Source organism: Zonotrichia albicollis, chromosome Z, assembly GCF_047830755.1.
Source record: "Zonotrichia albicollis isolate bZonAlb1 chromosome Z, bZonAlb1.hap1, whole genome shotgun sequence".
Classification (NCBI taxonomy): Eukaryota; Metazoa; Chordata; class Aves; order Passeriformes; family Passerellidae; genus Zonotrichia; species Zonotrichia albicollis.
In genome coordinates, this window is record NC_133860.1 from 59,374,617 (window position 1) to 59,395,323 (window position 20,707).

A 20,707-nucleotide genomic window follows, 5' to 3' on the forward strand; every position below is an offset into this window, starting at 1 on the left:
GGGTGAGTGCGTGCCTGTGTTCCGTGCCGTCCTTTCTCCTATGGCACAGGAGGGGCCGCGCCTGTCGCAGGGCAGCTCGGCCGAGTCCCGAGCACTGCCGGCGCCGCTCCCGCACGGGGCCCGCTATGCGGCGCCGGGAGCGGCCGCGCGCACGGCACCGGGGGCGGGGCCGCGGCGTCATCGCGGCGCGCCCTGCGCCGGGCCGGGCGGCGGGAGCGGGGCCGCGCCCCCCGCGCCATGTCGGCCGAGAGGCGGCCGCGCTCGGGCCGCGGCGGCGAGGTAAGGGCGGCGGCGGCACCTGCAGTCCCCTGCCCCTTCCCTGGCTCTTCCCAGCAAGGAGTCGCTCTCCAGGAGCCGCCTGGGGGCGGGTCGCTTCGGGCCGCACCTCCGTGCCGCTCCCCGCCCCGGGGGCCGCTCGCCAGGCTGGGCCGAGCGCTCCGGCTGCCCATATGCTTCTCCGGGCAGGGTGACTCCCACCGCTCCTTGGATCAGGCTTTGGTTCAGGACTGGGCAAAGGGTCCTTCTGGAAGGTCAAATCCGGGGGACAAGGGTCGCTCAGGTTGGAGCACAACGAGTCGTTTCCCACCGTTTGGGATGGGCAGCTCCAGACATTAACTTCCAGCGAGCTCAAGTGTGGAAACCTTTTCTCACTAAGGGTCTGTTGCAAGGACAGGTGTGCATCCCAGACACTGTAAGGCTGCGTGACCAGATTCTAGCCAGTAGTGGTAGTGCTACACACATGGACCTATGACCTAGTCAGGTTCGGGAGTCTTAGTGATGAGGCTGCAGTCGCTGTTGCTTCCTGCCATGTGTTTTGATGACATGGCAGTAAATACTCCGAGTTTCATTTCATTGTCCTTCCATATATACATACCCAGTTTAAGTCGATGGTAATTCAGAACAAATGGAAAGCTTGTCTTAATAAATTTGTGTTGTGCTAGAATCAAGAAGGCTATAAAATTATTTCAGCCTTCAAATACAGATGTGCACAAAGTCATTATTGTTACATACATACATGTTATGGAGCTTGATTAACAGTAGTGTTAGCATATTTATGAATTTTAGTTTTTACTGTTCAAATATGAAGTAAGAATTCATATATTTGCATTTACTGCATTTTGTTCTAAGCAGGCTTCTGTCCTTTACATGAGTGACTGTTTGTGACTGTTTCATGATGAATGAGGGTATTAAGTGACTTTACAGAGCAGCCAGATGTTTCTTTGATTTCCTTAGTTTTATTTTCACTTTGTTTTTCCATTTCCTTTTGATGAGCTTTGTTGTTTTGCATGTTTTGATAGAAGAGAGCAAACTAACACTTTCCAATGAGAATTAAGCTCACGAAACTGAGTGTTTTTCACGTAATAACATTAATCTCCAAATGCATGTAGCCAAAAAACGTTTTGTTTCTCAGGGCATCAAGTTGTCAGCAGAGGTCAAACCATTTGTTCCAAAGCATGCGGCGGTAACTGTGGCATGGTCAGAACCCTCAGAAGCATGTGTCTTTCCTAGGTACTTAACTACATGCTACCCATTTGTTCAGGAACCATCTTTGGATAAGTATGTATATTTTCTGAATCTTATTTATTGGGGGATTTTAACCATCTGGTTTTGGATGTTGAGTACTCTTAAGAAGTCACAGTTCCAATATACTGCTAGTCCAACTGTAGAAATGCTTCTGCATTATCTTCATGATTTAGTTTTTTACATTTATGTTCTCTGGGTGTATACCAGGTACCTGGTCTTTGTTCACAAGGGCCTGTATAGTTACAGAGTGTTAAGGAGAATGTGGTGTTCTGTAATGATTGGTCTGTTTTTCGTGTGTTTTGGAAGGAGCTGAATTCAGTCCTTGAATGAAAGAATGGTTGTGTTGCGACCAGGCTGAGGTAGATGTAGTTCTACACAAGGAAAATGATTCTTCAAGAAGATTTCTCTTCCTGTAAAATATTTAGTATATAGGGCCTCTTCTAGATCTCCTCTCCACAACCTGTGCATCTCCAGAAAGGCAGGTTTACTAGAAATGCTACAGGTTTCTGAAAGTTTTGGGATTTTTCTATTAAAGTCCAGGAATGGTATTTGTGGTAGACTTATAAAAGTATTTTATAAGGAGCAAACTAGAAAAAAATATACATAGCGGAATAGGAAATAGTTGAGTCTTGTAAGAATCTGATATGTTACATAGTTCTCTCATCGCTTCTTAGGGCCTTAAGCATTGGATCGATTATACAATTACTGCAAAGTTAATGGTGTTTCTTTAAAAATTCAGAGCATTAGTGAACACAACCATCGTAGGCCATTGTTTTGTCCTACAGGAAATCTTAGTATTTTCAAACTATTTTCATTCTACTAGAAATTTCACTCTGAGGTGAGTATGGCCTGTTCTATGCATTAGAGAAAGCTCACAGCATTAGCATTGAATCAATTGCTGTAAAAAAACCCACAACCCAGACAAGAGTAGCCTTCTAATGAGTGTTCTCCTTATTGGGACTGAGACATGGTAATATTTGAGTCTCACTTGGTATATTTCTTCTTGGTGTGTGACCTGATTGTAAGCATTGTTTTGACAACATTCTGCCAGAATTGCAACAGGTAGTATGAAATGTGTTGCCTGAGGTCTTTTGTACCAATGGGAAGGTTTCTCTGTCATTATCTACAAAAAATTCTGAGGCTGGCAGCCTCATGGAGAGAAGCCTTAAAAACTGAGTGCTACTTTCTGAAACTGAGAAATTAGTATTCTCTCTAATCAAATCTGGACTCTTGTGTATTTTCTGGACAAAGTATAGAAGGAAATTGAAAGGGAATTTTTAAGCATACATTGAAAGAAAGAGGCATGCCCCAGACATGCTGTGTTTTCATAAATGGTGATGGTTACATGCAGGTCAGTTAATTATTGTTTTATAGTTCTACATTGTATTTCATACATGTTTTGTACTCCATAAAATGTTATGCTTCCACTTTGTTATTGTCATTTTAGGACAGGTTTTAATGTTTGGGGGTTTTTTTGCAGTCAAATAGGTGATGCATGTCATGTCCTTACACTGTGTTTTTGGTTTGTTTCACAAGAAAAAGCCTACTGAAAATAAGCATGAAGAATATCAGTAACCTTAAACAGGCATGAGAGCTGTAACTGCAAAGCAGACTAGCTTTGAAACTTGGAAATGGATAACGCGTGTGTTTTAAGATATTTGCTTAACTACATGTTTTCCCAAAACAAAATTAATTGCTTTTAAAGAAGTCTGTAGCAGTAAGTAAATGCTTAATTGAAATAACATGGAGTAGTTTCCTTTTGAAATAGAGCTTTCTTGTTAAACAAATTCTTTAGACAAGGAATATGTTTGTCGAGACAACAAGTAGGTGCTGAAGACTTGCTCTAGGATGACTTTCATTTCTTTCTCAATATCCATCACATAGTGTTCTGGGAGATGCTGCCTTCCGTGAATACTCCAGCTGCTCTCACTCACCTGATGTTGTTGCAAATGTGTATCCAGTAGCTGGCTCACAGTATCAGTCTAACAACTCAACACACTATAATGGTTCAGGAGTAGTCAGTGAATCTGCTGAACAAGCATATCCAGTCAGACAAGAAAGTAAGAGTCTTTCAAAGGTGAGCAAAATCATGTTTTCTTAAAAATTAATATTAAATTCTTACTTTAAAGCAATCTTTATAAATGTTTGGTTCATATTTTTAATGTGAGTCATCACTCTTTCTTGTGATCATCAATGACCTTAGAAAAGGATAGTAGTGCAGTGTGCCCAGCTTCAGAATACTGAAAATTTTACAGAATTGTACACTTAAGATCAATACAATTTTTCAAGCAGCATTTTTGGAACATGAGGGGAAAGAATGGTCCAAAGTTGGCGGGGAGGAGGTGGGGAACACCCTTCATTTGTGAGCTGTACATTTGTTTTTTACTCTTTGGGCTTGGGAGGAGGGGAGAAGGGCTCTTTTTTTTTAAGCCCTGTGGCAGCTTCAATTAACTTGACTTAGGACAAACCTGGTATCTGTAGTCATCTGTTTGACTGACAAGTCAAAGACCGCATCTCTTTGGTCATCTGAAATAATTTCCAAGACTTGCACAGGTTGAAGACAATCCACAAGAAAGGGGGAACTTGTGCTGCTGGGGAGAGGGAGAAGAGTATCGTGTTAGAAATACAGTCTTTTTCAGTCAGAAATATATTGAGGTTCTGTAAACAATGTAAAGAGTCATTTTTGTCTCTGTTTGGGATAAATTTCCTGAAACTTGTGAAATATTTGCAAACAAAAAATATACAATCCTCTCAAAATATAAAAGGAAAAAAACCTCAGTGTATTATAATCTCATTTCTCTTGGGGATTGGACATTGTGTTTCTTAGATTTGTACAACTGCTTTTGTTTCCGGCAGTTTCATATTATATGTTCTGCAGTCACATCCTTTTGCTGCACCTTACTCCCTAGATAGAGACCTAAGTAACTTCACTGCGATCAAGCCTTTCTAGAGGAGTTGTACAGTCTAGGTCCTAAGCATCCTTTATTACACATAAGGTACAAAGTCTAGACACCTAAAATTATTCATTTTCTTGCTGAGAGGAGGATTATGTGCTGAAACTGTCTGGGGAGAAGATGAGCTCAGCATTAGCACAAGTGATGTAATATGAAAAAACTTAGTTAAGCTTCTGGGAGGAGTTCTGTGATCTTTGTAGGGGCCTAGTACTGTTTATTATAGTCTTTTTGTAATTTCTCCCTGTCATATATTTTGTGAACTTCAGAGAAGTGATTTATATTTGCAGCCTTGAATTAATTTGATCATGTGTCCTAACACTTTAATAATTTGCCTTTGGAGATCAAGAAATGCCTTGTCCTCCCACCCAAGTAAACACTTTTGCTGCCAAATATACTCTGAATTTAGTCCAGCATCCTGTGATTAGAGTTAAGCCATTTATCTAGGCTGGTGCAGTACAGTTTGCATAGATGCAAACCTGGTGCTTGTTCCTTGCTTGCTGATTTCTGAGCCCAGCTCTGCCAAACTGTATTTTGTGGATGAATTTTGTAAGATTTTGATGACTCTGTGGAATGGGTGAGTCTGTGTCCTTTACAGGGATCATGTATGTGTGTCTTCTCTAACTACTTTACTCCAAGTTTTTTGGATGTTCTGACATCAGTGTTGAACAGTTTGCCTATGATACGTAGTTTAGTCAAAAAATGGCATGCTGTCAAGATTTTAGCCCTGTTCTAGAAGAAACTTTGGTTTAGAGACTCAGACTGGATGATTTAATACCAAACAATTTTAAACCATTGAAAATTCTCTGATTAATGAGATCACAAAAATGCAGTTGTCTAGAAGCATATGTACATATCCGTCTTACTTGGGCTATTAATGTGTGCTAAAAATGGCACAGGGAACAAAGTAGATGAAATTAAATCCATATGTCTAAATGGCTGTTCCTGTTTTTATTGGTTACTTGTGGTAATGATATACTAACTAATTGTTTTCTATTAACTTGATGGTCAAACTCCAGAGGCAGAGGTGGTTAACTGTAACTCACAGCAGTCTTGCTATCTTTATGAAGTTTCAGTAAAACTTACTGAATGTGTCACAAAAACTTGCAGCAGAGAAGATCAAAAGAAGGTGAGAAAAAACTGGACAAGAAAAGACATGATGGAGGTGAAGCTTCTGTCAGAATTGGGAACAGGACTTCATTCCAGAGTTCTACATGCAGCAGAGATTCCGTCAAGCCAGGTACAACCATGTTGTTTGGTTATAAGTACGTGGAATAGATATGGAATAGGTGTCTGTGCAATAAGCTGCAGTTTGTGACTATGTTTCTAAATCTAGAATATTTAAGGAAAAAGATACCCTTTTCTGTGTGACTTTCTTAAGAAGGAATGGTGACCTGTCCTTTCCTGATTGAACAAATTCATGCAAACTGATATAAAAAAATTCTAAAAGAGCATCTGAATTTATACTTATTTATTCAGTCAGCACTCTGTTTGCATGTTGATTATAATTGCTAGGTTTTTTATTTAATATGAGCTGTGCATAGCAACAGTCCTGGTTGCTATGCACAGCTCATATTGGTCCTGGTGACGATTGCTGTAGTTATGTTAGCTAGTGTGTAAAACATACTTAGAAATGATCACAAGCAAGCTTAATTACTCAGGCTTTACATGCTTTATTTAGACAGGTTCAGTAAAGCTACAAACAAGAAGTCAACTGAAACTCCAAAAGCAGAATCTCATCCTGTACCCACATTTGAAGCTAGCATTCTGGATTTCCACGAGTCACAGAGTTTGGGAAGCAGTGAGATACTGAACGTACACCATAAAAATACACCAGTAAGTTTGGTGGAAAGTAACACTATGTCCCTAGTCAACTTCACATGTCTCTTCTACTGGACACCAAGGATAGCCCATATTAACCCATGTTGCAGAACTTGTAAAAATAAAACTTGTCAAAAGTACAAGCATTATTAATTCAAATGTTTTGCATTCAGTATGGCAGTTTAAGATCTATTTAAATACCTTGTGAGCAAGGGAGTTCACAGCTAGAGGTTTTAGGGCACTTCTTCTATGTTGTGATGTCAGTGCTTGCGCTTACTCTTTCTTAATGTTCTTTCCTTGTCTGTGCTGCCCATAGATAGAGGAAAGACAGGTACCACCAGAAATAAATGTAATATGTACTGGTATGGTCTGGATTGCTCGTAGGGACCACGTATGTTGCTGTACTTAGCAGCTTACTGTTTTCTCTTTCACCTGGAAATAATAATAAGCAGTCACTTATCCAACAGTTTCCACACATTTAAAAAAAAAGTCTGCGTTGTTGTACTTAATTGCTTTCTGCTAAAGGTTAAAAATAAGCAACTGAATTCCAGAAGGAGAATAAATATTGTTGAATCTTATTCTTTATTTCTTTGGCTCCATGTTTGTTAGTAAATAAAATACTGAAGTATTCAGCAGTGTATCACATATATTGAATCAAAGTTTTCAGTAGTGATTAATGATTAATAGTTCTGAAGGATCCAAACAGAATATTTCTGATGCTTTTGAGTAGAAAACTGTCTGCAATGAAAAAAGACCTTTCTGCTAACCCTTGAGTGTCATTTTTCATTATTTGTTTTAGTTTGATGATAGATTTTGTTTTTAGCATACATGAATATAAAAATATCTTTTTGTTTATTGTTAGATCATTGTTTTGATGCTTTTGTAAAATACAAGAAGGAATAATCTTGCTTCTATACCTGTGAAGAGACACCTGCTCAAATTTTGTAATACCTTAGGGCTGAAATGATGGTTCCACAAGGTCAAGTGGCAAAAAGGCCAGAAAGGTCCTTATGCTCTTATCTGTAGGTGGTTTGAGAATTTTTAGTTTATGGTGGTTTATTGTGTTTAGCTGTGTTTAGGTCAGTGATTTTAATCCTTTTATGCTACCTTACTATCTATTTTGCAGGAAGATACTTCTGCAAAAAGCAAAGTTTCACCAAAAGCTTCAGATGAAGCAGGAGCCAATTTAATTCCATCTTCTCTTGATGGTAGGGGTAAGTTCTTTAAACAAAAATTATTTGCCTGCATTTCTAACTGCTTGTATCTCAGCAGTTTGGAATACTAAAGTGTGCTGAGGAGCTGTTGATGTGTAAACTATAAAAAAAATTGAGGAGCAAGCTCATAATAAAAGAAGAAAACCCAGAAATAACACTATATCACATTCTTTCAAATGAGATGACCACTTATCACTCATTCTTGCTCATATTTCATCAACTGAGATTTTAGAATTGAAGAATGATTTAGTTTGAAAGAAATCATAACTAACACTGCCAAGTCCACCACTAAACCATGTCCTTAAGTGCCAAGCCTCCACATGTTTTAAATACCTCCTGGAACAATGAATCAATTACTACACTGGGCTGCCCATCCAGTGCCTGATAATGCTTTTGGTAAAGAAATTTTTCCAAATGTCCAATCTGAAACCACCTTGATACAACTTCAGGCCATTTCCTCTTATCCTGTCTCTTACTACCTGGGAGAAGAGGCCAACCCCCACCTGGCTAAACGCTCCTTTCAGATGGTTGTGGAGAGTGATAAGGTCTCCTCTGAGCCTTTTCTCCCAGCTAAACACCCCCAGCTCCCTCAGCTGCTCCTCACAGGCCTTGTGCTCCAGACCCTTCACCAGTTCCATTGCCTTTCTCTGGACTTGCTCCAGCTCCTCCATGTAAGGAGCCCAGAACTGGACACATTCGAGGTGTGGCCTCACCAGTGCCCACTAACCATTGCCCTGCTCCTGCTGGCCACACTATTGCTGGTACAGGCCAGGATGTCATTGGCCTTCTTGGCTCCTGGGTGCACTCTGGCTTGTGTTCAGTTGCTGTTCACCAGCATTCCCAGGTTCTTTTCCTCTGGGCAGCTTTCCTGCTGCTCTTCCCTAAGTTATAGAACCGGATGAGATTGTTGTGGCAATTTGAAGGACAGAACCTATCATTTCAGCTTGATGAACCTCGTGCAGTTGGCCTTTGTCCATCAATACCGTCTGTCCAGATCCCTCTGCAGAGCCTTCCTACCTTCCTAACAGATAACACTCCTTTTTGGTTTGGTGTCATCTGTGAACTTGTTGACTTGATCCTGGTCATTGATACATTACACTGGACTGGCCCCAACACTGAGCACAGGGGAAAGTGAAGAACGCTGGCTCCAGTGTTGAGTCCCATTTTGTTGTGTCATTGATGCTCAAGGGAAGATATTTCTGTAGTTGACTCGTGTTGTGTCAGGTGAGAAATGGAACATGTTTGGTTATTGGAAGTCTGTTTAGTCATTTGCAGGTTTTTTCCAAGAATAAATGGTACAAGCTATCACATGGCTAGTTTCATGTGAAAAGAGTTCTGCTTATCAGGATTGTCTTGGAGGCATCACATACATTAAGATTGAATTTTCTGAGAGCCTCTCACTGGATTTCTGTGCGTACACAGACATGCACCAGTTTGAACAGTGCATGGTTTGGTCCTTATTGGTCCATAACTTCTGTAAGGATTCAGAGAGGACAGATTTATCTGCTGAAATGCCTTGAAGAGCCTTCTAAAGATAAAGTCATCTGATAATGGGAGTTTTTGGTTAAATACTATAGTCAATTCCTATCCCTGAGAAAAAAATAGCAGTGGGTGGGTTGACCATGGCAGGCAGTTAGACTTCCACACAATTGTTCTCTGACTCTCCCTCTTCAGCAGCACAGGAGAAGAAAATAAGATGAAAACATTTGTGAACCAATAAAAGGACAGGCATTTTGCTTGCCAGGCAAAACAGACTCAGTTTGATGGAGATTGACAGTTTATTGACAATTAAAATAGAGTCAGATGGTGAGAAGCAAAAACAAAAATAAAGCCACTTTCCTCCAACCCTCTCTTCTTCCTAATATCTCCTCCCTGCTCTGAGTGACGCAGAGAAACAAGGGCCACTCTGCCACTTCTTTCCTAGTAGGGTTGCAGGGGCACAACTGCCTCACCATGGTCTGCACCAGGGACTGTAGGGGAATCTCTGTTCCAGTGCCTGAGCACCTCCTATTGAAGTGAAGGGAGACGACCATCCGATTGATGAGCATCGACTCCGATTTATTGATCGACCAGGCACCTTTCATAACAGTGTTAATTCACTTCATGCATATTGCAAAATCTGAGCTCCCGATTGGCTGTAGAGAAAACTTCAGCTCCTCCTTTTGTTTACAATACCTGAAGTTTGTTTATTGAAACCAAGATCAGTGTTCTCACCATGATATGAAAAGTTCTCAAAAGCTTCATACCTGTTCCCACAACGGCCATCTGTTCCCAGAGCAGCCAAGGACAGGATATCTGCCTGATTTTGAGAAAACGATCTGAGAATCTTGTTGTTTATATAAAAGGTGGCTGAGAACCTTAATTATTTACAGAATCAAGCCTGGGAACTGCTGCTTTACAGCGGCCTTTTATTTTTCCCTTAGCTGAATACCTTCATGGCCTCTTTCTTTAAGCCATGCTTGAACCAGGCTCTCCACAACCTCCTGCCCCTCCTTCTGCACTGACCTTGCTGTTTGCTGGGCTGCTGCATTCACAGTTTTTCTTACCATTCTGCCTTCCAACTCCTGCACATGTTTTTCACTCTTTATAACATAGGCACCATCAGCACGACTGATGGGCCCAGCTGAGGCTGGCCATGGGTCTGTGTTGGAGCTGTCTGGGGCTGGCCATGTCCATCTCATCACAGCAGCTACTGCAAGCACCCTGCTACCAAAATTTAGCCATTTAAACCCATTATGCTATTTTATTGTCAAGGGAAGTTTTTCTCATTCTTAAGAAAAATCTAGATTGTTCTATCTTTGCTTCATGTTAGGAATATTTACAAAATTAATTATATTTTTGAAAATGCCTTTCAAAACACTGATACATCTTAGTGGTAGGGAGTGACATTCTTGTACACTGAGGCACACTAGTAAGTATTTCAGCTGCTTTGTATGCCTGTAACACCAGGAAGTTTTCAAAAAGTGAAAAGTACCAGTGTGGTCGTGTGCATGTAAGCTACATGACGGCTAGGAGGAATATTAAAGGAGTTTTGTATATAAACATAGCCAAATTTTCAGTATTTTGAAGATGAGCATGGGAGTGTGGAGTTAGTATGATACAGTATAGATTTACAAATACCACTTAATTTTGTTTGTGTGTATAGTGTTGGACAGTATATGGAGTAGTTAAAGTTCAGGAAAGCTTGCTGGAGAAATAAAATGTGTGTTTTATTCAAGTCCTTTCTCAGAAGGAATATGGCTCTTCTTTATTTGCTAAGCCTGGACTAATTAATTACCGATTCTTTTTCTTTTGAGTGTTTAAGGCCGAATTTTAAGACATCTTTGTGTTTACATTTTTCCCAACTGTCATTTCCTGAAGCCCCTGCAGATGGCTCTGCTCAGCCACACGTGTCTTGGGCCTCGGTACTTTTGCAGCCCCCAAAGAAAATTGTTTCATCACCAGCGTCTGAAGGTCTTTCCAGAGGCAAAGGGAAGCAGGAGAGTGAACCAAAGGTACTTGAGAATTCTCTGCTCTCAACTAATGCCTGTCAGTGTGTTGTTTCTCATTATTGCAAAGTTTTCCCTGGGCTCTCTGCAGTGTCCACTTTTAAAAGGAGATGATATGAAGTCAGCTTGTTCTTATTAGAATTTTTCTTGTCATGGAAAAGAATCACAGGACATCAAAAAGATAGTGCTAGCCTAGGAATAAGAACTTTCAGCTTTGAGGCTGGTTTTTTTTTCCGATTCCTGATCCTCAGAATAAGTCGTGAAACACAGAACTCTTGCCTTATTTGGCTTAATACTTCCTAATTAAATCCCAGTAGTCCCAATACATTCTGCTAACAATGCAGTATGCTGCAACTGAAGAATTCTTGTTGTAGCTGTGAATTTTTAAGAGATACTGAATTTTCCTTGTCCCCTTAATGTCCCAGCCTGGATTGATTAAGATATCCTTTAGTAGTGTAAGGCTAGTCATTGCATATATTTTGGTAGGTGATACTGAAAAATATTTTAAAGGCTGTCCTCATGGTCTTTTGCAGCAGTCAGAAACAAAAAATATTGCAAGTGAAACTGAGCCTGAAGAAGGATCAGAAAAGAAGAAAAAAAAGAAGAAAAAGAAGAAAAAACTGAAGTCACCCACTGATGTAGAAAGACCTCAAAGTGAATCTAACACAGTACAGGAACCACCAAAGATTGAGGTAAACTGAATAAGGTTTTGTTGCTGTTCGTTTAAGTGTTACGAATGTACTAGGAGACGAAGTTTTGACACAGCTTTGTACAAACTTAAGTTCAAATCCTAATTGTAGAGGATGTTAGTACAGTTTTTTTTTTTTTTCAATTGAGATGTTTGTCTGAGGTTACTGGTAGGAAACTGTTGTAGTTTTTAAATTACCACGTTTGGTGAGCACAATTTCCTAAATTAGAAATATTCTGTAGCAACTGTTGCTTGGGCTATGGGGAACATATGCTGGGTGCTACAGTGTACCACAGTTTTAATGATTGTGGTACAGTATTACAGTTCTAGTTGTCTCACAGCTGGGAGCAATTTCTGTGTAACACAGTTGACAGTGTTTACATTTCTGATTTTTAATTTCAGTTTCCTTCCAAATTCATGTAACTGTAATAAGCATGTTGGTGTTTTGATAGTTTTGTGTATCAGTGTTTCGAAGGCATGAGTCTCTCCCACATTAGAGGAGTGTTGCTGGTATGTGGTTGAACAGTGCTTCATTTTAGGCCTAATATTGTACAGCATGTGCATGTGTTGATTTACATGTTTGATCTGGTGTACCTAAAACTCAGAGTAATTTCAATACTCTGAAATGACAGCATAAAGAGGCTTTCCTGGCTGGCTTCTGTTCTGTACCTTTCAATGTGGAGCATGAAGCAGAGCTGTGTCTATGTGGTTTCATTATGTGGTTCCTTGTCCAGAATGGCACAAGAAATGAGTATTAACAGACCTCTTTGTTAGAGGATTATGGGTAAAACCAAAGATCTGCTAGTTCTTTTCTTCAGGAGAATATCCCCATTTTGCTATATGCTACCATAAATGCTATATGCTATGAATGGGCATTCTAAACTGAAAGAGAATGGCAGAAGTCATGGAAATTAGCAGAATGGTGCTGGGGCTGTTGGAAGTCAAAATTTGAAAAAAATTGCATAGAAACATGGAACAAGACATACACATGGTACTAAAATCTGTGATGTGGATGCAGTATCTGTTGTGGCAGTGGGGGAAAGCTTTCTGACCCTCCTGGTTTGCTGGGAATGCTTGTGTCCTCATCAGTTTGAAAAATGGATGAGATGCTTGTATGATGCTCTTGAAATAATAAACCATGAAGAGATGACACACATGGAGCTTCTGGGCACCCAGGAGGTTTAAGAAGGTGCTGTTTATGTGCTGCAACAGAGCCATATATTGGATTGCTCTCTGGTTTTATATAGGTCGGTCATTTTTAGACATGGCTAATAGACGTAAATGGATACATCTGGAGAAAACCAATCTGTCATTTCATACACATTGGTAGGTCCTGACCTCAATATCTTCCTTGAGTTAATATTGAAGCTGCTATTGATAATCAGGTCAGTGCTAGTAGTACTGGTCAGACATGTAAATGGTGCTGGGAATTACTAGGAAAGAAAAACAGAAAATGGGTTATGACAATACAGAATTTCAGGGCATATCTGATCTAAATATAGTGTGGATTTTGTTTTCATTTGTTCCCCACATTACTTAAAATGTACACGTATTTGAACTAAAAAAGATAGACAGAAGTCTCCAAAAATAATCAAAGGTATGAAGCAATTTCTGTGGGAGGCAAGACTGAACAAAATTAGGACTCCTCAGTATGCACAAGAGATGGCAATATAGCAGTGGCAAGAAAATAAAAAGGAAGTTGCTTGACCTTTCTCCTAGTGTTTGATGTTCTTACAGATGGTAAGAACAAATTCAGGGAGGTGTAGCCTCTCATTGAGTGCTATGTTTTAATTATTCAGTTTGCTACAGGATGTTGCAAATGTCAGAAATCTGTTTGCATTTCAGAAGCAATTGGACAGACTTATTTAAATCTTCTAAGCTGAAAAGAATGTATTTGTGAAATATTTTATCACTTCCTTGCAGTTGCTTTTTGGCTTACTTGCAAGCTCCTTGAAAATTATTTCATTAGTTGAAGTGTGTCACTCCTTGTGCTAGAGCTTCCTAGCTTGGGGTGTTTAAATAAAGCCTTTCAGGCTGGAAAAAGTCTTGGTGTGTTCAGTGGTGCTGTGTCACAGCTAAAAAGGCCTCACAGAAAGTGGGAGGAGAAGCAAAAACCTAGCTGATGGATTGGGATCATTGTGATGGAGGGAATGGGTATAGGGTGACGAGTATAGGCCAATCTTCAGCCTGTCTACACTTGTTAATCCAGGTTCTGCACAATGGGTCCTCTGCTAGTAAAACTTCCTCTTGTGTGTAAGCCATAATCATTTGAGTAATTTCTATGTTTATTTCTGTACTCTGGTATATGCTGCTTGTTCTGTTCTTCACCACTCACATGTTTAAGACAGAGTTGCACAGCTGGAGACTGAGTGGAAGAAGAGGGAAGTTGTTTGCAAGGCTTTGAAATGAGTTGAAAACCACTCCTTTAGGAGCTGTTTACCTCTGATGATTACTATCAGCTGACAACCATAACAAGCTGCTTTTGGAAGCGTTTCTGTTACAAGCTGTTTCAGCCCGGAATTAGCTGCTGCATAGAAGATTTAACCATTGTTGTACTTGTCATAGTTGGTGGCACTACCCTTGGCTTCTGAATTTTTGTACAGTGAAATTAGGATAAATGTTTGATAAGCAGGGAGAAAATTGTTGGAGTGCAGGAAGAGGTTTTGAAATACGGACTTGATTGTTCTTATGAAATCATAATCTGATTTATTTGTTTAGGATGTTGAGGAGTTTCCTCATCTGGCAGCTGCTTCTGATAGGAGAAACAGGGTAGGACCTCAGAAACCATCCTTTACATCTGCAGTCAGAAAGCAGTCTGAAGTAAGTAATCTTGCAACATTATGTGAATCAAATGTCAATTATGAATCCAAGTTGTTTGGATTTTTTGAGGGTTTTTTTACATGAGTGAAATAAATCTCAAGAATTAATTTGGAACCGCATTCAGGATACGGATGAACCCTAAGCATAAATGACAAGGATTGAAAATGTGATTGTTCTTTCAAAGCAAGTACCTTAAATAATAATAATACCATAAATAAAATTTTAGGTTTCAGTTGCTTTGAAATGAGTTTCGCTTCTAAAAATTTTGGTCATTGGCTTTATTTCTCTGTGAATTTTAGTGGTTTAAAAAACACCAAAACACAAGAAAACAAAACCATTGTTTGCTTTGTTTGAGGCAGTAAATAGCTTTGACAAGGAGGACTGAGTAGCAAAAGGCACAGCAGTTGCTTAGAAAAGATTTATTATACAAAAGGGTGCTGTACACACATGCAACTAAGATGAAAGCAGCCCTTGGCTTTGTAGACATAAGTGGGATATAACCCCTCAAAGCTTACATAAACTGTAGAGAGGTGATCATTAGGCCGTTCATATGCCTGTAACAAATATTTGAAATTGAGGCTGCCGTGCTAGTTTTTTCTTCAAAATCTGAAAAGCCCCATGAATGTGATTAAGTGGTATGGCAGCCAATAAATGGTCATTCTTCTAGAAGGCCACATATGGTCTTCCCAGAGCCTTCTCTTTTCCAGGCTGAACAACCTCACCTCCAGCTTTTATCGTAAGAGAGGTGTTCCAGCCCTTTGGTCATTTCTGTGGCCCTCCTCTGGCCCTGCTGTAACATGTCCATGTATTTCTTGTGCTTGGTCTCCCAAAACTGGACACAGTATTCCAGGTGGGGGCACAAAAGAGGGAGAGAATTACTCCTCTCAGTTCATGGGCCATGCTTCTTTATACACAGCCCAGGACACGTTTGGCTCTCTGCGCTGGGAGTGCCCATGGCTGGCTCATGTCCAGCCCTCACCCACCAGCACCCCCAAGCCCTTCTCACAGGGCTGCTCTGCGTCTGCTCATCCCCAGCCTGTGCCGGTACTGGGGCTTGCCCTGACCCAGGTTCAGTTCCTTGCACTTGGCCTTGCTGAACTTCATGAGTTTCACACAGGCACTCTCCTCAAGCCTGTCAAGAATACCATCCATCATTCTGGATGGCATCTCTTCCTTGAAAGAATTCCCTAAAGCCGGCTCAGCTCGGTGTCATTCACAGACATGCTGAAGGTGCACTTGGTTTGAATTTAATATCATCTTCACCCTTTTCCATGTGTCTCGTTTTTATATATCTTTTCTTCCTCCCTGTCACCTTTTGTCTTAAAGATCCATCTCTCCGAAGAGCCTTGTGATAGTCAGTCTCCCTCTCTGGATGAAACTCCCAAGGTGGATGGACTGTCAGGGAAACAAGCTTCATCTTCTGTATTAGAAAGAAAGAAAACTCAGGTAAGTGAATTCATGTTGAAGAGAAGTTCACAACTCAAAGGAGACAAAGGAAATGAGCCTATTTAAATGTAAGACTCATGACCCACGCTCATCTGGGATTCTGCATTCGTACTTTGACATAAGTGACATGGTCACTCCTCTAATCTCTAATTAGAAGTAATCACTGGTAGTAATTGCCAACCTCCAGGGTTTGATACAGTGTTTAAGGAAAAATAAAAACTTTTCATTATTATCTGCGGGTTTCAGACATCAGGAATTTTTCTTTCACCTATTTTACTTGATCATGGCATAAATCCAGTCCAAACTGATTGTCATAAGGAACTGGGAACCTTCTTAAAGTGGTTCTGACACTTTAAGGCAAGGAGATCCCCTTATCTTGGGGAAAGGAGGAGAAACATGGAGAAACAAGTGAGGTCAGGAAGTAGTTTTGTGTTGGTGAGTAGTTCTGGCACAGCTCTGTTGCAAGGTGAGATCTCAATTAAAGACTGAGGAGGTCTTTAAACATGTTCTGTAAATGTGTTGTAACAGAAATTACAATGAATTGATTCCCCCAGATAAGACTTCTAAAAGTCCCAAATCTGGTGGTCATTTCCTTTGCATGTTTTGCTGTGGTAGTTTGTTCATAGTCTTCACCACACTATTCACTTTTATTCTTTTTATTTTCTGCTGTATTAAATATGTAGCATGGCTTTTGCCTTCTGTTCAAAGCAGAGAGAAAGATGAGTGCTTATGAGGAGCTGGTGCAAAGATGATGACCTTTCTTTTTAGTGAGAGTTTGGAGATAATGATTTGTGTGTTGCAGTGACATACTCTGAAAGAATCACAGTAGTTTTTCTGTACTTTTAAGAAAACTTTAAATTCTGATATGCCTTTTATCTCTTTCAAAGATAGATGACAGTCTGACCAAAGTGGGACCCTGACATAAAGGCCTTCCTAATTGAAGACGTTATTTTTTCATGCTTTGTTGCAGTAGCATTTCTAAAAGTTACCTGAACTTCTTAAAGTTTCTGATTTTTTAATATTTTTTGACATTAAAGTTGATGTTTATTTGAAGGTCACTGAGTGGCATTAAAGATCAGAAGTGTTGTGGATAAAGATGTTAAAAGAGTGTATTATACCATAAAAAACGAGGTTCTTTACGGTCTGAAGTGGAGGGCTGTCTAACTGTTGCTGAACTTTTTCAGGAAACATCCAGGAGCAGTGGTAAGAAGAGTCAAATTCCAGTGCAGTTGGATTTGGGTGGCATGCTTGCAGTCTTGGAGCAGAAGCAGCAAACAGAGAAGGCAAAACAGTCTCCTAAACCTGTGGTATTTTCAGGTATTGGTTACTGTGAAATTTCCTTTGTTTCACCTTAGACTGTTTTTAAGTATTCAGACATTAAATGTAGCCTGATTTCTGATCTGTGATGATCTCTATGCAGGCCAAGAGCACAGTTCACCAGATAAAAGAGAAAATGAAGGTTCTTTAAAAAGAAATTTTAAAAGCATGGCAGTCTGAATTGTTTGATGGAAGACTTATGGAAAGAAATATCTTAAGGACACTGATTTGTGAAAGAGTGCCTTGTATAAATGAGAGGTGTGATTGAAATGTTGCTTTGACAGAAATACCAATGTTTGTGGAGGTTTTTGCTCTCCCTTATGTAAGTGTGTTATTGTTCTGATCTGAACAGGCAGGAAGGGGCTACACAGTAACAAAGGCTTTCTTAAATCTCCTCTCATGCTAGAAATCATGCAGCTGAGGCTTGATTGAAAAAGCCCCTTTGCAAGCACAGAGGTTATATGAGAGTCAGGCAGACCAAGCCAAAGGATGAGTTCTGATATACCTCTTAATTGTGAAATAATTGATGTTTACAAAATGCTAGGTTTTCTAATGGAAAAGATCTTTCAGTCCTTTATGATGTATAACCAGGAAGCAGAAAAAGGCAGCTCATTGCCTTTTTATTGTTACAGGTCAAAATTTAATCTTAATTATGCTGGTGTAGTATATTTTGCAGAAGGATCCACAATATTTGGTAGCATTCAGTGAAAGTAAAATTTCTCTTATTTCAGCAAAGATTTTTTTTGGTAATTATTTCATAAAGAGATGTCATCACAAGAGATTTCATCTCACAGTACTTCATGTGATAGCTGAGATTTTAAATCCAAAGCTCAAGATGGTAAGCATTGGTGAGATTTTCCTTCACTAAGCTGAGGGAAGTTATAAGATGCTTTTTCAAAGTATTTTTTTCAGTTGATCTCCTTTTTTTTTTCATTTGGGTCAGTCAGACTTAATGCTGCAGAGGTACTCATAACCAGTTTTGTTTCTGTAAAACTATACAGTGCATGGATTGATGTAGATGGTGGGCCACAAAGGTATGGGCCAAAATACCTGTTTTCTAATACTAAGTTTCCTGTGCCTGAATCTCCTGCAGAAGAGAAATTGTTGTGTCATGTTTGTATCCTGGAAGCATAAAGCAGATGTTACTTTAACTTTATATTGTTTTAATGTTTTAAGAATGGAGAGGAGTGTGACCACAGACAGTTGTTTTTATTCCAGTTACTACTTCACATTATGGGCAATACTCCTAGTGTCATCAAATTCAGGAACATGAAAACGGTGAACTTGAAATAGTGATGTACACATTAAGGGAATATGTATCTGCAGGGTATATACTTATTTATTACTACAAATCCAGCTTCAATTTTTGTAGCCACCTAATGCTGCACATTTTTGGCAGTGTTCTCAGTTTGCCTTTGATACACAGAGATGAAAAAGAAACATCAGTGTAGCAGTTTTATGATGTAAACTGTTTACAGTAAGAGTACTGCATGTGATGTGGGAGGATCTGCATATAAATACTGTGGAATCAGTAAATGAAGATGGCCTAAGAGAGCTGCCAGAATATTTTCGTGTACTTAGAGGAGAGAGGTTGCCTTTGCCTGAGTCACAGAGGGAAGTGTTAAGCTGGTTCCACTGATAATTACTTAGTCATCCTCTCCATTGACTTGCTAATGTGAACTGCTTTATATTGCAGATAACTGAAGTTTGACAAAGTCCTCTACAGGATGCAGCAGTTCGTACTGATAGGGAGGAAGAGTAGTTTATTTGGTGTGAGGTCATGGTGTGGAAGATCCGGGTTTAGTAATTTGTCCAGTCATTTAAAGCTCCTATGCTCTAAACCCTCTGAAAAAATGCAAGTAACATCAGCGAGCTTTGCAGGTTAGGCAAAAGAGACTTAGCTGTAGCTTTGCATTACTCATGACCCATTTGCAAGTGAATTTCATCTAGCTTCCTTAAGGTGTAACGAAAGGTAGGCGTAAATGCTTATGTTTCTTTACAGCAAGTAAATCTAAAATCTGTAATACTGCAGCTCAGTATTTATCTTAACTCAGTACGGGAATCTGTGGTGGAGGAAGTGCCACCACCATGAAACACAGGAATTCCTGAAGGTTTACCAGGCTGGCATGGCATGGTGTTGACGGTGGCTTGGACTGCAGTGTTTGGTCAAATTCTGCTTTTGAGGCTGTGATTCCAGAGGTATAACAGAAGTAGGGGACACGGCAGTCTTTTGTAAGGAGTATCTTTTAAAAATAACATTGTTCAATGATACAGGATTGCCTGTAAATATTCTTAATAGCAACACAACACGATTTTAATATGTGCATACCAGCCCTAAACTTGAAATTGGATTCTAGTTCAGGTATTTCTTTTAGTTGTCTGATGCAAATTTCTTTTTTATTCTCAGTTGGTGGTGCCGTACCATTGCTATCTAAAGACCCTGCCACCGCCACGAGAAGTCACCGTTTAAACCAAGGAAAGATGCCTCATAATCCCTTGGATTCCAGTGCTCCTTTGGTAAAGAAAGGGAAACAGAGAGAAGTACCTAAAGCAAAGAGACCAACACCCCTTAAAAAGGTCCTCTTTTTTTTTTTTTACCTTAAATAGTAAAATTATAGGATAATATATTACTCTGGGAGTCTGTTAAGCCCTCTCATAAGGAGATCTGCATCTCAGTGTCCACTTGCCTGAATTCAGTTTAATTTTTGCTTGATTTCAAAGAGGGTTGGGTAGAAGAGGGTAATCTTGCTAAATGGTGTATACAAATTCCCAAAAAATACACTTTCTCCATTGAATCAATTGATAAAGTGCCACTGCAAAAGTGTCCACACTTGGATTGGTAAAGATAACCTTATTTGCAGGACTGAGGAAAATGGATCAAACAGAGATCATATTTAATGTTTCTATGCTCTTCCTAGCCAGAACTCCAGCTGATTCCGCAGCAACAGGTGTTGGGCCCAGCTGGTGATGTCTGTTGTGTCTTCCCTCTTTGCCCATTCATTTTGCTTCCTGTCACATCTTCTTTACAGAGGACTTTTTTAACTTTAGTTCTGTCCTTGTAGTTTATCCCTGGTAAATATTTTCTCCACCCACATACTGGTAATCAAGGTAAAGGTCCTTTCCTATGTAAATTCAAGAATTGTCTTTCCTTCTTTTTATGTGCAAATAGAAAGTAAGGGTTGTAAACTTCAGATGCTAGTGCTGAACTGTCCGGTTAATCTCCCCCCGAAAGGTTGTGTGGTGGTTCGAGCTCACCCAGTGGAAGCCAAATGTCCGGTTTATCTCCCCCCGAAAGGTTGTGTGGTGGTTCGAGCTCACCCAGTGGAAGCCAAATGTCCGGTTTATCTCCCCCCGAAAGGTTGTGTGGTGGTTCGAGCTCACCCAGTGGAAGCCAAATGTCCGGTTTATCTCGGCTGTTTGAGGGGCCTGAAAAGGCCC

The 20,707-nt window shown here is 40.0% G+C and overlaps 1 protein-coding gene across 7 annotated transcripts in view; it reads left to right on the plus strand.

The window, feature by feature from the left end:
- SECISBP2 (SECIS binding protein 2) overlaps positions 1-20,707 on the plus strand; it is a 26,835-nt gene continuing 6,128 nt past the window's right edge. The window contains exons 1-12 of one of the 7 annotated variants that reach the window (XM_074533165.1): positions 1-279; positions 1,510-1,557; positions 3,409-3,601; positions 5,586-5,715; positions 6,157-6,311; positions 7,423-7,510; positions 10,871-11,004; positions 11,532-11,690; positions 14,405-14,506; positions 15,833-15,952; positions 17,137-17,269; positions 19,677-19,846. In XM_074533165.1, the coding sequence (XP_074389266.1) occupies positions 41-279; positions 1,510-1,557; positions 3,409-3,601; positions 5,586-5,715; positions 6,157-6,311; positions 7,423-7,510; positions 10,871-11,004; positions 11,532-11,690; positions 14,405-14,506; positions 15,833-15,952; positions 17,137-17,269; positions 19,677-19,846 (1,671 nt within the window). In that variant the 5' untranslated portion in view covers positions 1-40. Of the gene's footprint in view, positions 280-1,411; positions 1,558-3,408; positions 3,602-5,585; positions 5,716-6,156; positions 6,312-7,422; positions 7,511-10,870; positions 11,005-11,531; positions 11,691-14,404; positions 14,507-15,832; positions 15,953-17,136; positions 17,270-19,676; positions 19,847-20,707 lie in introns of all 7 variants that reach the window. The other 6 variants (XM_074533166.1, XM_005486204.4, XM_074533167.1 and 3 more) reach the window with 6 other exon arrangements.